Raw genomic sequence first — 18,218 nt, forward strand, 5'->3', positions numbered from 1 at the left:
TCACTGAGAGACTGGACATTTGAAAAGCGGGGCTCCGACATATTAGACCTAGACTCGGACGACCGAGATGGTCTTTTGGCCAGCTAAGGGCCGCCCTTGATCAGTGCAAGAGACAAGTTAATCCAAGTCAAGTTCCTACATAGAATCTACTATACCCACACCCGTTTGTGTACCATGGGCCTAATCCCCAATGCAGACTTCCCAAGATGCTTGATGAGTGCAGGCACCATCATGCATGTGGTTTGGGAATGCCATATTCTGCAGACCTATTGGAGAGAGATCCTTGAGTTTATGGAGGAGTACCTAGGGGCCCCGTGCATCCTGCATCCTAAAATTTGGCCTTGGGGGGCGGGGGGGGGGGGGGGGGGACATTTCGGTTGACACAGTAACACAAACTTTATATAAATTGCTGTTCTTTTATGCTAAAAAAAGTTAGACTGCTTAACTGGAAACATCCAAAAAATCCTACTAGGGCTGCTTGGCAGCATGAAGTGAATGGGGTCATCCCTCTATATAAGTTGACATATATGGCCCGAGGCTGCCCTGCCAAATTAGCTAAGATATGGGGCCGATAGGTTGACTGCCCTAATACTGCATCAGGCGTATCTGACTAGCTTCTTGGCCAAAGGGAAATTTGGAGGTTTTTCATGGCTTTGGTAGATCTTCAGGATGCGCAACTTCGTATGCATATGCTAAAAGTCCACAGGAAATTTCTGCAAGTTGCTAGGAAAGACAATTCTCAATATCCAATTTAGGTGCTTATCTGGACTAGCTGGTAGAAGCCTGCTCCAGGGATTTACTATTTCATCTACTGAAAATGAAAGATCTCTGCTTTCTAGTTAATGTCAAGAAGTCTCAATTAACATGAGAAGCAAAGTTCTTGGGGTGCATCACAGATACTCAGTTCCTGTTTGAGTCTATCGCAAGAGATCTCTGAAAATCACCACCAGCATGAAGTTTCCATCTCCTAACTACAGTATGAAAGGCCATGAGGGTTCTGGGACTTTTAACATCATCTATGGATGTAATTCCTTGGGCAAAGCTCATCTCAGACAGCTATCCTATTCTGGTGGTGCTATTCTTCTTAAGTTCTAGACAGAATTGTACAAATCACTAGCTGTGCCCTGCAGAATTTGAGGTGATGGCTTTCTGCCCTCCAGTTTACAGGGAGTTCTTTCCATACTTTTCTGCAAACAGTCCTCACCCCGATGCATCAGGAGCTGGTTGGGATGCACACGTCTAGCCGCAGTGGATCGAGGAAACTTGGTAAGCCACTCGAAATAAGCATGTTCTCCAGTATGAAGGAATAAAGAGCTATTATGTTGGCACTATGCCACTTCCATCATCTTGTCTTGATCGACAATTAGAGGTCTATTCAGACAACAAGTCAACTATTTAAACACACATAAAGGGTTCTTCACATCACACCAAGTTGTCTCATCAGGAACCCGACCAGTAGTTTCCATCTACAAGTCTTCTTTGAAGTATCCAACAGAATGGGAATTCTGGAATTAGATATCATGGCTTCAGGAGAGAACATAAAGATCTAGAGATTTTACTTGCTCAGTTCCTAGATCATCTTCCACTCTGGATGGTCTCTCCATTAACTGTGAAGGGAAGTTTTATATTAATCTTTCCTTATTTTCCCCTAGTTCCTTGTCTCATGGAGAAGAACAACAGAGAGGGCTTCCGTTAGAGCTATTACTCTTCTTTTGGCCCAGGAGGACTTGGTTTTCTTTCTTGCTAGTTTCCACTTGAAAAAGCTATCTGAAGCTTCCCAACCCCCAATACCTCCTGTCTCAGAAGGGTTTTCTACAATCGGATCCCACCAAATTTTATTTGACAGCATGTTCAATAGGCTGGGAGGAGAAATTTGACTTCTGATGTCTTCCCTTCTGAAGTCATTGATATTCTGCTAGTCTCCATAAGACCCAAGACCAACAAAGTGTAAGACAATATTATTAATTGACTTGACTAATTCTGATATCTTTGTATCCCACTCCACTCCTGCTAAGTACAAGATACCCTGCTGGACAAGGCTCAGGTACAGAAGAACTGATGGACAAGACTCTGGAACAGTACTGTTATCAAAATATGGAAAAGGGTTGGTCATATAGGACTATATGGAAAAAATAGTTGCAAGTGACCTTACAACACGTTCGCCATGGTTAATGATTTATTGCCACTTTTCTTTAACTTTTATTTTCAGTTGCCGTGTTACCTAGGTGTCCATGTTGCATTACTATTTCTGGACAGCAGATGGCGCCTTTTATTTTTCTGTTATTTGCACTCATTGGGTTTTGGATCAGTAGATGGATCTGTTGTAAGACTATGACGCCCATCCTGCCTGGACTCTTGCAGACAAAAATTGCCCATTAAAGTCAATGGGTACCTTAAAAAAACGGATTGCGCTTATTTGATGCAATTGCGATGCGTTTTTTATTACATTTACATTATTTTGATATTTCAGGCCTAAAAAATTAACAAAAATTGCCAGTGTGAATATACCCTCACGGTGCGTTTCCATGTGACAGGTACCGCTTGTGGCTGAGACTCCGCCCAACTACGGCTGCTAGTGGAAGCACGATCTTGTGGATAAGGTCAACAAAATCATGCGACTATTGGCAGCCGCGGCTGGGCAGAGTCTTAGCCTTCGGACGCTTTCATACGGTCAAGAAACTTGCGCAAAATTTGTGCGCTGTGAGCCACATATATTTTTCGGAAATGTGAACCCCATTCTATTGAATGGAGCCTTATACATGAGCCATGTCCTGCCTCTTCATGTTCCTCGGAACGCATCACCCATTGCTTTCAGTGGGACCTTTAATGCATCGCATGGCTGTCGCATTCCGTGTGATGTGAGGTTTGCCATTGACATCAATGGGAAGCACTTGCAATCCTCTATCACGCGAGAGGATCGGGATTTCACAGATGCGATGTGTTTTTACTCGAAAAACGCCTTATCCGCGAGTAAATCGCATGAGCGCAATATTGAATTTATTTATTTTTTATGCACGTGAAAAAAATGCAAACATGAATGAAAATCATTGAAACACATGAAAATAGCTAGAAAGTCACACGAAAAATCAGACCTTTTTACGGATTGCAATCGCCCTTATGAATAGGGAGGCGCATGTTTTTTTTTTTTCGTATTTACTGGAAGGTGCAGTGCGGTCTTTTTTCTTCCTCAGGACAACTGCAGCAAAAGTGTAAATTGTGATTTTTTTATTTTTTTTTTGTCTTCTGAACTTTGTCGCGGTGATTAATTCATCTGGGTATAAGAGATGTCCAATCAGCTCAGGTGGCGGCGAGCTTGAGGGTCTCTCAGTGCTTTCTTTGCTGTGTGAGAACCTCTATTCATCTCATTCATGTCTTCTCTATAGAAAGAAGCAGTGAGAGGGGGTGAGGATCATAGCGGCGCGGGGTGGGGGGGGTCTGTCACAGCCCCCCCCCCATACACGTGACCAGAATATGGAGAGAGAAGGGGGCCCGCTGAGCTGTGAAGACCCTCCACAGCCAGAGAGGAAGAGGAGTAAAATACCAGGGACCAAATACAAGGCCTCATGTCTGAAGAGAAGCGTCACCCGTAGCAACCAATCAGCTTCTAGTTTATATCTTTCTCACACAAGTTGGGACGTAAAAGCAGAGATCTGATTGGTTGCTGTAGGATCCCAGATCCCCATGGATTTTCAGTAATTCGATATTCCTGGTTCTAAACTACTATGTGATCTTGAATCCGACTTTCTAGAGGATCGGACGACCCCATACAGGAGCTCGGCCGTCTGGAGACCTTCATGCTCTGAAAAATCAGACTTTCCAGATTATCAGGTAATCACAAAGAGGAATTCTGATTTTCCATCTTTTGGCGGAGGGTGTCACAGCGCCACGTTATTAACGGTAAGCGCGGCGGGCATTCTGCGACAGAATGCCCGCAGGACGTCTGTGGTGGCACCATCCACACCGTAATGCTGCGGATTTGGCCCCATTTTTAATTGCATTTCGGGGGTTAAATTCCGCAGCATAAGTAGACATTTTTTTAAAAATGCGGATTCGTCGCGGAAAATTTCGACAGTGTGTGAAGATTTCTGAAATCTCCGCCTCGTGGTTTGTGCCGTAAACGCTGCTGAATTACCGCAGCATTTACTGCCTGTGTGAAGGTGGTCAAATCATTTCCCAACCTGAAATACGACTGATAACAGAGAACAGTAGATTGTGTTCACCTCATGTTTGTAAGATCTAGGGCTCAGTCACACGGGCGCCGATCCGCCCATGTTTCTGTACGATAAAACATCTGCACCGCGTGCGGACGAATCTCCACATGACTGGCTCCATTGCCAGCCATGTGTTCTGCAGTGCGGCCGTCTTAGCGTACAGAAACACGGGTGGATTGTACCCCGTGTGTCGAGCCCTGAAGGCCCTTTTACATGGGCTGGCAGTTTTTTGGGTGACTGCAGAGCGCTAAGGGCATCGTTAAGGTCGTCAGCGCTCGTGCAGAGCACGCAAACGACTTACCGTCGGCTCGCGGGCTTCTCATCCGATTCTCGCTCAGCGCTTCACCTCCTATGACTGAGCAGGGAGCGTTTACATGGAACGAAAAGCGAGCAAGCTAACAAGGCTTTTAAAGCTGACTGAAAAGTCAGCTTAAACGGCCGCTAACGACAAGTGAGCAGTTTTGTCGCATTCACACTGAACGATTATCGCTCAAATTCGCTCATTTGAATGAATTTTGAGCGATAATGTTGAGTGTAAATGGGCCTTAAGACTGGATTCACGCGACCGTATTTGCGCGCACAACACGCAGTGAATAGAAGCCTTTGATTTAAATAAGTTTGTTTACAAGCGAGGATTTTGCGTGCACAATGACGTCACGCAAAAAAGTACGCCGCATATCCTATTTTCCTGCGCATTTGCACAAGGAAATAGAACATATTTACACTAATTGGCCATTTCAATAGCTGGGACTGTGGCTGTGTGGTTTTTTCTTTTGCGCACGCGAATGGGCATAATTTGTGTGCGCAAAAAGTCCAGTAAAAACCATAGTTACACGCTCGGATACACAACAATGTGCAAAGATGTGGCGCAAATGTGCATATGCTTGTGTGAATACGACGGCCTTAGGCTAACTTCACACGGGTCGAGCGCGATATGGGGCTGTGAATCCCGCCCCCATATCACGCTCGCCATCCATGTGAAACCTAAGAGGATGCGAGGCATTTTCATGTAAAAATAGCCTGTCGGCTGCGGCTGCGGTTCGCGGAGTTTCTCCCATTGTTTACACCGGAAGGCCTCGCATCGCACAGGGAGCACCTAGCACGCGGTGCAATGCTGCCGCCGGCCCCACTAAAAGCAAGATAGAACACGCCGCGATTTGCTTCCCGCATTGCATCGTTATGCGGCCAAACATCCTGTATGGTTTATATTCGTGCGAGATATCTGCATCTAGCAACGCACAAACCTCACGCGATTTTGACGCCTTTGTGAAGCCGGCCTTAGGGTACATTTGCATGAACGTTTGCGATTGTGATCCGTATAAAATGGGCCTATCATTTGTGTGAATTTTATACAGGTTTTTATGTGTTTCTGTATTTTACCCGCACATTTTTTTATCCGTTTTACATCAGATTTTCACATGCATGTAGAAAAAAAACGCAAAAAATACCCAGAAATATCCAGGCTCTGCACTTCCTGGTTCTCTTTGTTTTTTTTTATGATCACCATGGTTACAGGCATTAAAAACGGATCACAATCGCATCCATTTTTTAAACGCATCCATATACTTAAATGGGCTATTTTCTTCCAAAAATTGCAGCAAAATAGGACATGTTCCAATTTAAATTTTTTTTGCTTACTTCCAACCAAATTCAGTCCGATCTTTTTCGGACAGGAAAATCACGCATGAATGGCGCCGTCAGACGGCCCAATTACTGATCCTGTGCTTTCAAACAGGAACAATAATCGTTCAGTCTAAACGCGAGCCAACCACTGAACGAGGATCATTCGCTTTTCGCTCATTTTCTGCAGGCATAGAAACCATCGTTGGCTCGTTCACTTTAGTTTAAATACAGATCATTCATTCCCTCTCATTCACTTATACAGCGAATGTGAATGACTGAACGATTCTCGTTTGAACGAGCCAACGATGTATCTACCAGGCTGCACTATCATGAATGACCTAACGATGACGTCACTCGCTCGCTCAAAGGAGAATCGGCTTCTCTAAAAGAACCCTTACACATCTGCAGCTCTTGAGCACGGTGTGAACAGGGTCGGAGTGTCGGTTGACCCTTGAGACTGCAGAAGTAGTCGTGTCTAGCGATAACTGATTGTTTTAATTACCCGGCTGTAGATAGAAATGCCCTTTAAATCGCTCAGGCTTTGTTCTGATCAGAAGCGGTCGGGGTCTGTGATAATATTTAGGCGCAGCTGCCCCCTGAGTGGCGGGGTGGGGAGGGTGACGGGGCGAGCTGCCATTGTTAGCTTGGAGTAGTGAGGAGGGGACGAGCCATCTGCTTCCAGCCAGACGCAGATTCCTTTACACTCGGTTTAGTTCCCAGGGGCTCGCAGTGCAGAGGAATCCGGAGACCTGTGACTTGCTGCATTGTTCGGCGCAGCTGTAACGCACAGCGAGGAGATCCCACAATACACACTATAAATCTGGTGGAGGGGAAAGGGTGCAGTTTTATGTGGGCTTATGGGGCTTATAAACGGCTATGTAAAATTGCTTTGTCAACCAAGGTCGTGTCACAGCCATGGGTGTCACATGATCTCACTGGTGAAGAGGCGTTACAATGTACAACGTCACATATGTCTGATTAAACAGTACCGGAAAGTACATGTGGCAACAGCACTGATGCGCAGATTTAATATCTCAATTAAAAACTGTTATATTTACTACCCATATAAAAATGCTACTTTCTAAGTGCACATTTTGATAAAAACTTAGCTGAATGTCAAAAGCTTTCACCCAGGATAGAGGCTCCAACCTGCTCCAACTACACCTTAACTGAATTAAAATGGGCAGACATGTCACAGTGACTGACAACCGACCAAAACACTCACCTTGCATACCTGCACATATAACCATATGCAATTGCTATAATATGAAAGAGGTATTAGTTCGTATTTTGGCCAAGATACTTAAGCCCACGAGTCTGCTTCAAGGGTCCTCGTTGTCTCGTGTGTCCTTACTCTCACAAGGCAACTCCCACATGAAACCTGCCTGCATACAGAGCGTTTATCCCAATAGGGATGGCCCCACGCTGGAACCTAAGTACCTAGTGCCCTAGATGGTAAACGATCCCAGAGAATGCATAACAACACAGAACAGGACTGTTCATACACCAAATGTCCGGCTTACTACAAAGACATCCGGAACACATCACTGTTCACACAAATACACACAGAACAGGACTGTTCACAACTAATGTCTGGCCACCTGCACAGACACATGTCACTGTTCACACCAACAACAGACAGAAACCCCACTCAGAACTCTCATGCATACAGCTATTAAACAATAGGTAGTGCAAGTGGGTACTGGTGCATTATGTCTCCACCGGAAACTAGGGGTTGACCAGCCTTAGCTGCAGGTAATCCCCTGGTTTCTGCTGTCCCGTCCCCACAGTAACTTGTCGGAAATCGGCCATCCATTGGAGGCCGGCAGGGAGGACACTGACAGCGGAGCTAGGAGCACAAAGGGGAGGCCAATGGGTAGACTGACCACGGGCCCATGAGCTGACACATGGCATGAGGCAGGGCACTGTAACAGCGGGGCCGGGACCAGAGATGGGAGGGTGCATCCATTGTAGGCGGGCGAGAAGAACACTGACAGTGAAGCTAGGAGCACAGAGGGGAGGCTGGCAGGGAGACTGACCGCGGGCCCATGAGCTGACACACGGTACAGCACAGGGCACTGTGACAGCGGGGCAGGTAGCGGAGATGGGAGGGTAGCGGGGAGGACCAGAGTAACAGCTGAGTTGGGAGTCCGCTACCAGATAGAGTCAAAGCAGGGCCAGGCGCACAGCCGCTGCTGATGGCAGGGCTAGCGGGGACACTTGACAGCAGCAGGGTTGCCTGGGGAGATGGGAGCCAAGACACTGACAGCAGCGGGTTCATCATGGAAGATTGACAGCCGCGGTGTCGGCAGAGGAAATGGGAGCCAAGACACTGATGACAGCGTAGATGGGACACTAAAGGCAGGTTACAGAGCGGGGATGGGAGGCCAGCAGCCAAAGTGACAGCGTGCATCAGCCAATTACCACCTTGGCCGTCACCTGCCCATCCCTTGTATCTAACCCATGTCTCCACCCATACTTCCGGTGGAGACATAATGCACCAGTACCGTGCAAGTGTCCTCACACCAAAGGGAAAAAGTCAGACACTGAACTGATATAAAGGGAAAGGTGTCAGGCATTACCCACCTGGCAACACACATGACACCGGATGGCTGGAGGCCGCACCTGCAAAAGGGATCAATCAAGGTCAGCAACACTATTAATGACTACATCTTGGTGGTATAGAGCATAAGTGGTTAATAGCTACATTCATGGTTGTCTAGAGCAGATAAGGTATTACTGACTACATCTTTGTGGTGGAGAGAATATACGGTGTTAACCATTACATCCCTGGTGATCTAGGGCAGAAATGCTGTTAATGACTACATTGATGGTGGTCTAAGGCACAGAAGGCATTATTATTTACACCAATGATGGTCTAGAGCGGAGAAGGCCTTAATAGCCATATCCCTGATGGGGGATAACTTTATGATCAGCTATCACCGATTCAAAGAACAGGAGTCCTGTGTCCCCTTCTCTCATCATTGTGGGGTCACTTCTTCCATCCGCAGTAACATCTAACTGTGTGGAAGCGCTGGCTGCGCATGCGTGGTTGCCACTTCATTCATTTCAAAAGGGTTGCTGGAAATTGCAAAGTCCTTGTACTCTACTATCTCCAGTAGTCCCATTAAAAGTGAATGTGGGACCGCCGCTCCATTTAATCTCCTCCTTACTGTGGTCTAGGTCAGAGAATATATTAATGACTACATCCTGGAGGTGTAGGGCAGGGTAGGTGTTAATGATTACACATCTGGTAGTTGAGGGCAAAGAATGTGCTAATGACTGCATCCCTGGCGGTCTAGGATAGTGAAGGGGTTAATGTTTCATATATGGTGTTTAGTGCCTACTCACCATTAGGCTTTGGTGTTGCAGTTGTTACAGAAAATAGAACATTGAATGCATTGAGCTTCCTCATAATTCATGGCGTAGGGAGGGAACAGAGAGGGTTGTGCAGCTTCATGAGCGCCATGACCGGTAAACTAAGAGTTCATGGAGTCCACGGGGGACCAGGATCTCCCTTAATAAGGGGACATTTGAAGTTGCACAGTCTGCAACATAAAGGGAACAGCGATGGAATCTTCTCACACGTAATACAACGCGCAAAGGAAAAAGAGCCAGAAGTGTTGTCACAGGGAGGAGGGAAAATACTCCCCAAAAATCCCTATATCTTGAATCCAAGTATAATGTGAATTATATACACAGGGCCATTACCAGAACACTTGCCAAGAGACAGGCGTCAAATCCTAAGCACATGTCAGAATTTCCTTAAAAATATCCAATACATTTTCGTCAAACTAGATTGTAATTGGTTGTTTGTTGGTCACATGGGTGTTATATATAACATTCTCACTCCATATTAGTGAGCTATCTGGGAAGCAGGATTGGGGAGGCAGCTGATGGTTTCTGAATGGAGATGATGAAGCAGTCATGAGCTGGTCCAGCAGCGTGGGAGCAGTTTCCTCTGCAGAGTCTGGGAGGGAACGAGGGGCTCTGACAGAATCTGTTGCGTTGGAGGTTTGTTTGCCGTCGTGGCTCAGACAAGCTGCACGTTGTATTCAGTCTTCATAACATTGAACATTTCCCAAGATTCTGCTCCAAGTCTACAGCGGCTTGTAATCCAGAGCTGCACCTGCACATCTCTGGGCTCAAGAGCTTACAATCAACTAATATAGCATTTGTCACTGAACAATGAAGCTGCTGAACAAAGCAAGAAAAGGAAAATGACAACTGCTCTTAGAATATTCTGCCTTTCATAACTGCTTACCACCCGTAACACCTTTCCCCCTACAGTCCCAGCATCCTCTACACAACTGCTCAGTGCCCCCCCATCACCTACTTCTCCACCATTACTAATTAAAAACTTTCCACTCTACTTTTTAAATTGCATGTTACCTCCAGCGTACTCAACCCAATCCCAGCACCCTACCACATCGATGTTATGGCTTCTTTGAACAGGCGTATCCGCATGCATTTTAGCGAGCGCAAAATTTGCACATGCAATACACAGAGAATAGAACCCTTTGATTTCAATCGGTCTCCTCACCTTTCCTTTTTTTACGTGCATATTTCACGTACGCGGGAAAAAAAGCAACATGCTCTTCTTTTGACCATTTTTCCGCACCAAAGGTCCCCATAGAAGTCTATGCGGGTGTGTGCAAATATGTGCACAATGTGCACTGGGAAAAGAACACATCTGGTACTCATTAGGCATTTTAATTGGTGTATGGTTATATCCCTGTGTGCAAAACACCATGCCCTGCGAGTGCAAAAAGTGCAGTAAAATAACCTGATGCTCACGCAAAAATAGCCTCATTCATAGCACTAAGATGTTGCGCTGAGGCGCGTGCAGAAATGCCCTTACTACCGTATTTATCCAAGCACTCACCCATCTACTGAACCTATCCTTCACCATTGGCATTTTCCTTCTTCATTTAAGAATGCAACCATCACACACATCATCCCTCAACTTTTTAGTCTTTTTACACTGGGTTTTTAAAATGTGGGCAAGCCCTAGATTTAGGGGGCTTGGCTGCATGTGGCCTGTCAGATTTACTAAAATGTATGCTATAAACTGGCATGCATTATTGCTAAAACCTACGCCAGTCCAGAGCTGGCATGGGTTTCAATCTGGCACATGTAAAGGCCCATTTACACGCAACGCAAAACTCGTTTAAACGATGGCATATAAACGATAATTGTTGCGTGTAAATGCTGCCATTGTTTGCTTTTCAGCTGATCGATGATTTTAAGGTGAGCTTAAAATCCATCATTCAGCTGGAGAGAGATAACAGGGACCGCACGCTGTGTTCGGCATGGGAGTCGAAGATTACATTGTATTCAGTTGACAGCCTATGCGAGAAAAAAAGCAGCTGTGTGCAGAGCTCAGACCACATGCTGTGCTCTGCAAACAGCTCCTGGAGGCTCCTTTACACGCAAATGAAGCTGATAAAGTGCTGATGGATATAAGTGTCCATTAACACCTTATTAGAGATGAGCGAATATACTCATTTCGAGTAATTACTCGATCGAGCACCGCAATTTTCGAGTACTTCCGTAAAAGATTCGGAGATTGTACAAGACTATAACTACTATAACACTGCCCCCTATATACAAGAATATAACTACTATAATACTGCCCCCTATGTACAAGAATATAACTATTATAATACTGCCCCCTATATACAAGAATATAACTACTATAATACTGCCCCCTATGTACAAGACTATAACTACTATAATACTGCCTCCTATGTACAAGAATATAACTGCTATAATACTGCCCCCTATGTACAAGAATATAACTACTATAATACTGCCCCCTATGTACAAGAATATAACTACTATAATACTGTCCTCTATGTACAAGAATATAACTACTATAATACTGTCCCCTATGTACAAGAATATAACTACTATAATACTACCCCCTATGTACAAGAATATAACTACTATAATACTGCCCCCTATATACAATATAACTACTATAATACTGCCCCCTATGTACAAGAATATAACTACTATAATACTGCCTTCATGTACAAGAATATAACTACTATAATACTGCCTCCTATGTACAAGAATATAACTACTATAATACTGCCTCCTATGTACAAGAATATAACTACTATAATACTGCCTCCTATGTACAAGAATATAACTACTATAATACTGCCCCCTATATACAAGAATATAACTACTATAATACTGCCCCCTATGTACAAGACTATAACTACTATAATACTGCCCTCTATGTACAAGACTATAACTACTATAATACTGCCTCCTATGTACAAGAATATAACTACTATAATACTGCCCCCTATATATAAGAATATAACTACTATAATACTGCCCCCTATGTACAAGAATATAACTACTATAATACTGCCTTCATGTACAAGAATATACCTACTATAATACTGCCTCCTATGTACAAGAATATAACTATTATAATACTGCCCCCTATGTACAAGACTATAACTACTATAATACTGCCCCCTATGTACAAGACTATAACTACTATAATACTGCCCCCTATGTACAAGAATATAACTACTATAATACTGCCCTCTATGTACAAGACTATAACTACTATAATACTGCCCCTTATGTACAAGAATATAACTACTATAATACTGCCCCCTATGTACAAGAATATAACTACAGTAAACCCTTGATTAGCATTGCTCTTAAGTAAAGCTGTTTTCAACTAAAGTCAATGTGTCAGGGAAGTTGCATTCCGCAGATAAGGGCGCCGTCCGCTCCATGACCCAGGGTGCCGCTCAGTGAGCTGGCGCACACCTGACACAGTACAGCAGCTGAATCCCCAAAGTGCCGGCTGAACGCTGCCTGCCTCCTGAATCCCCACTGTACTGAAAAGTGTAAGTACTGTACAGATGAGTACAGTACAGTAAAGAAACGTTTGCAAATGAATACTGCAGTCCTATGTCAAAGCACAGATAACACAGTGATACATACTGCTATAATGATGTCCCTGCAGTCCTATGTCAAAGCACAGATAACACAGAGATACGTACTGCTATAATAATGTCCCTGCAATGTTAATTTATTATTTACAGTTGTCTTATATTCATTCAGTATTGCTATTGTTTTTGGTATTAAAAAACAGAGTTATTCTCTATTAAAGGGGGTTTGGTGTGTTTTTTGGAACATCTAGAACCAATTAATTGGAGTTACATTAATTCCTATGAAAATGATGTACTCAACTAACATTGATTTGTACTAAAGTCCATTGCTTTCTGGACGTTAGTTGAGGTTCTACTGTACTATAATACTGCTCCTTATGTACAAGAATATAACTACTATAATACTGCCTCCTATGTACAAGAATATAACTACTATAATACTGCCCCCTATGTACAAGACTATAACTACTATAATACTGCCCCCTATATACAAGAATATAACTACTATAATACTGCTCCTTATGTACAAGAATATAACTACTATAATACTGCCCCCTATGTACAAGAATATAACTACTATAATACTGCCTCCTATGTACAAGAATATAACTACTATAATACTGCCTCCTATGTACAAGACTATAACTACTATAATACTGCCCCCTATATACAAGAATATAACTACTATAATACTGCCCCCTATGTACAAGAATATAACTATTATAATACTGCCCCCTATATACAAGAATATAACTACTATAATACTGCCCCCTATGTACAAGAATATAACTACTATAATACTGTCCCCTATGTACAAGAATATAACTACTATAATACTACCCCCTATGTACAAGAATATAACTACTATAATACTGCCCCCTATGTACAAGAATATAACTACTATAATACTGCCCCTATGTACAAGAATATAACTACTATAATACTGCCCCCTATGTACAAGACTATAACTACTATAATACTGCCCCCTATGTACAAGACTATAACTACTATAATACTGCCCCCTATATACAAGAATATAACTACTATAATACTGCTCCTTATGTACAAGAATATAACTACTATAATACTGCCTCCTATGTACAAGAATATAACTACTATAATACTGCCCCCTATATACAAGAATATAACTACTATAATACTGCTCCTTATGTACAAGAATATAACTACTATAATACTGCCTCCTATGTACAAGAATATAACTACTATAATACTGCCTCCTATGTACAAGACTATAACTACTATAATACTGCCCCCTATATACAAGAATATAACTACTATAATACTGCCCCCTATGTACAAGAATATAACTATTATAATACTGCCCCCTATGTACAAGAATATAACTACCGTATTTTTCATTTTATAAGACGCACTTTTCCCCCCTCCAAAGGGGGGGGGGGAGTTGCTGCGTCCTATAAAGCGAATATGCCAAAATATATATATAACTGCTAGAATATTGCCCACATGTACAATAATATAACTACAATAATACTGCTCCTTATGTTCAAAAATATAACTACTATAATACCCCCTTCTGTGTACAAAAATATATGTACTATAACACTGTCCCCTCTATACAAGAATATAACTACTATAATACTGTCCCTATGTACAGGAATACAACTACTGTAATACTGTCTCCTATGTACAAGAATATAACTACTATAATACTGCCCCTATGTACAAGAATATAACTACTATAATACTGCTCCTATGTGCAAGAATATAACTACTATAATACTGCCCCCTATGTACAAGAATATAACTACCATAATACTGCTCCCTATGTACAAGAATATAACTACTATAATACAGCCCCCTATGTACAAGAATATAACTACTATAATACCCCCTTCTATGTACAAAAATATATGTACTATAATACTGTCTCCTCTGTACAAGAATATAACTACTATAATACTGCCTCCTATGTACAAGAATATAACTACTATAATACTGCCCCCTATGTACAAGAATATAACTACTATAATACTGCACCCTATATACAAGAATATAACTACTATAATACTGCCTCCTATGTACAAGAATATAACTACTATAATACTGCCCCCTGTGTACAAGAATATAACTACTATAATACTGCCCTCTATGTACAAGAATATAACTACTAAAATACAGTTCCCTATGTACAAGAATATAACTACTATAATACTGCCCCAATGTACAAGAATATAACTACTATAATACTGCCCCCTATGTACAAGAATATAACTACTATAATACCCCCTTCTACGTACAAAAATATATGTACTATAATACTGTCCCCTCTGTACAAGAATATAACTACTATAATACTGCTTCCTATGTACAAGAATATAACTACTATAATACTACCTCCTATGTACAAGAATATAACGACTATAATACTGCCACCTATGTACAAGAATATAACTACTATAATACTGCTCCTATGTACAAGAATACAACTACTATAATACTACCTCCTATGTACAAGAATATAACTACTATAATACTGCCCCCTATGTACAAGAATATAACTACTATAATACTGCACCCTATATACAAGAATATAACTACTATAATACTGCCTCCTATGTACAAGAATATAACTACTATAATACTGCCCCAATGTACAAGAATATAACTACTATAATACTGCCCCCTATGTACAAGAATATAACTACTATAATACCCCCTTCTACGTACAAAAATATATGTACTATAATACTGCCCCCTCTGTACAAGAATATAACTACTATAATACTGCTTCCTATGTACAAGAATATAACTACTATAATACTGCCTCCTATGTACAAGAATATAACTAGTATAATACTGCCCCCTATGTACAAGAATATAACTACTATAATACTGCCCCCTATGTACAAGAATATAACTACTATAATACTGCCCCCTATGTACAAGAATATAACTACTATAATACTGCCCCCTATGTACAAGAATATAACTACTATAATACTGCCCCCTATGTACAAGAATATAACTACTATAATACTGCTCTCTGTGTACAAGCTTATTACTACTATAATACTGCCCCGTATGTACAAGAATATAACTACTATAATACTGCCCCCTATGTACAATAATATAACTACTATAGTACTGCCCCCTATGTACAAGAATATAACTACTATAATACTGCCCCCTATGTACAAGAATATAACTACTATAATACTGCCCCCTATGTACAAGAATATAACTACTATAATACTGCCCCCTATGTACAAGAATATAACTAGTATAATACTGCCCCCTATGTACAAGAATATAACTACTATAATACTGCCCCCTATGTACAAGAATATAACTACTATAATACTGCCACCTATGTACAAGAATATAACTGCTATAATACTGCCCCATATGGACATGAATATAACTACTATAATACTGCCCCCTATGTACAAGAATATAACTACTATAATACTGTCCCCTATATACAAGAATATAGCTACTATAATACTGCTCCCTATGTACAAGAATATAACTACTATAATACTGCCCCCTATGTACAAGAATATAACTACTATAATACTGCCCCCTATGTACAAGAATATAACTAGTATAATACTGCCCCCTATGTACAAGAATATAACTGCTATAATACTGCCCCATATGGACATGAATATAACTACTATAATACTGCCCCCTATGTACAAGAATATAACTACTATAATACTGTCCCCTATATACAAGAATATAGCTACTATAATACTGCTCCCTATGTACAAGAATATAACTACTATAATACTGCCCCTATGTACAAGAATATAACTACTATAATACTGCCCCCTATATACAAGAATATAACTACTATAATACTGCCCTCATGTACAAGAATATAACTACTATAATACTGCCCCCTATGTACAAGAATATAACTACTATAATACTGTCCCCTATGTACAAGAATATAACTACTATAATACTGCCCTCTATGTACAAGAATATAACTACTATAATACTGCCTCCTATGTACAAGAATATAACTACCATAATACTGCTCTCTATGTACAAGCTTATTACTACTACTGCCCCTGCGTACTATAATACATATGCGGATTACATGAACTCTACTTTATGTCAGGATTTGCAATGGGAGGATTCAGTGAAGTCTAGAGTTGTATTGTGTGATTGTGAAGCTCTGTTTTCCTCTCTTCCTTTTCTCCCAGCAGATACTGTTCACCTTGTTATTGCACGAGAGGTTGTATGTGCATTGTCTGCAGATATTGAGAATTGCAGCAGTATGTCGGACACATGAAGTTGTACTGTGCCTCCTCTTCATCTATGATGGATGCTGAGATTCTGGGGATGAGTTGCAGCTCCCAGCGGAGATCACGTTATGGCATGGCTATGTCGTGGGGTTGCTGCAGTATTACCTCCATCCAGGTGCAGCCGCCCCCTCAGGTGTATAGCGCAGGATCTGTGGGCACGGCTATGGCACCTGTGTTGCCCCCTCCCTGGCAGCGCTGCCTTTCTACACTCTAGTGCAGGCTGCAGCTCTAATGGGCAGTTAATTAAAGAGCAATTTATTAGAGCAGTGTGTGAGTGAGTGGTCCATAGCCCCCTGCAGCCGGCAGCCCCCTCCCCTCCTTCCATCCCCTCCCCCTCCGTCAGCAGCAGCAGTATTATAGAGGGAGAGCTCGGAGCTGCAGCGCAGAAGTGGGATCCTCAGCATGTCCCCCCAGCCTGTCCCTGCTCAGAGTGGAGCGGCCATGCAGGAGATCTGACCACCTTCAGCAGACGCCCAGGAGCTCAGTGACTCTCCAGCAGTAGCTCACAATGGATTCCTGGCTGCAGTGCTGGAGCCTGGCCACTCTGCTTTGCTCCCTGTTCATCCAGTGCAGCGCAGGAGGTAGGTGACCATGGTCTACTGTGAGTACCTGCTGACATAGGCTGCAGCACATCGTAGTATTAGAAAGGGCACCTGCAGAGATTTACCTGTGAGGGTGCATTGGGCTGCATGATAAATGGCATGTCTACTGGTGGACACTGCAAACACTGGTGGAGTCTTATGGGATCAGGTGCTCGCTGCAGCCTGGGCTTCCAAAAGGGGGTACATATTTTTTGTTGTTGTTGCAATGTGGTGGTTGCTCTAGTGGCCGTGATGCTGGGGATAGAAGCTATAGCTCTATACTGGATGTGGGCATATTGATGGTGGGGGTAGAGTAGTTAAGACACATCACTGAGATCACTCCCTATCTTTCCGCAAGCCCCTAGCAACAGGGCTGTAGTCTCTAGAATACTGTTACATGCAATGGATAACATGGAATAGAAGGGGTTAAAGAGCTCCAGACAGTGGAAAGATGGCAGAAAATGGCAGCATTACACCTCAAGGAGGTGGGGCACCAGACAGACCCACAATTCTCATGCATTTTTTTTTCTGGGATTTCTGCACATGAATCGATGCAGTAAGGAAATATATGGGAATTGA

The 18,218-nt window shown here is 42.4% G+C and overlaps 1 protein-coding gene across 5 annotated transcripts in view; it reads left to right on the top strand.

Annotated features, from left to right (window-relative positions):
- Positions 1 to 17,415: 17,415 nt before the first annotated feature.
- Positions 17,416 to 18,218, top strand: part of CSPG5 (chondroitin sulfate proteoglycan 5) — a 60,086-nt gene continuing 59,283 nt past the window's right edge. For all 5 annotated transcript variants that reach the window (XM_066585551.1, XM_066585553.1, XM_066585552.1 and 2 more), the window contains exon 1: positions 17,416 to 17,639. In XM_066585551.1, the coding sequence (XP_066441648.1) occupies positions 17,567 to 17,639 (73 nt within the window). In that variant the 5' untranslated portion in view covers positions 17,416 to 17,566. The remainder of the gene's footprint in view (positions 17,640 to 18,218) is intronic.

Source organism: Eleutherodactylus coqui, chromosome 12 (assembly GCF_035609145.1).
Source record: "Eleutherodactylus coqui strain aEleCoq1 chromosome 12, aEleCoq1.hap1, whole genome shotgun sequence".
In the NCBI taxonomy this organism is placed as follows: domain Eukaryota; kingdom Metazoa; phylum Chordata; class Amphibia; order Anura; family Eleutherodactylidae; genus Eleutherodactylus; species Eleutherodactylus coqui.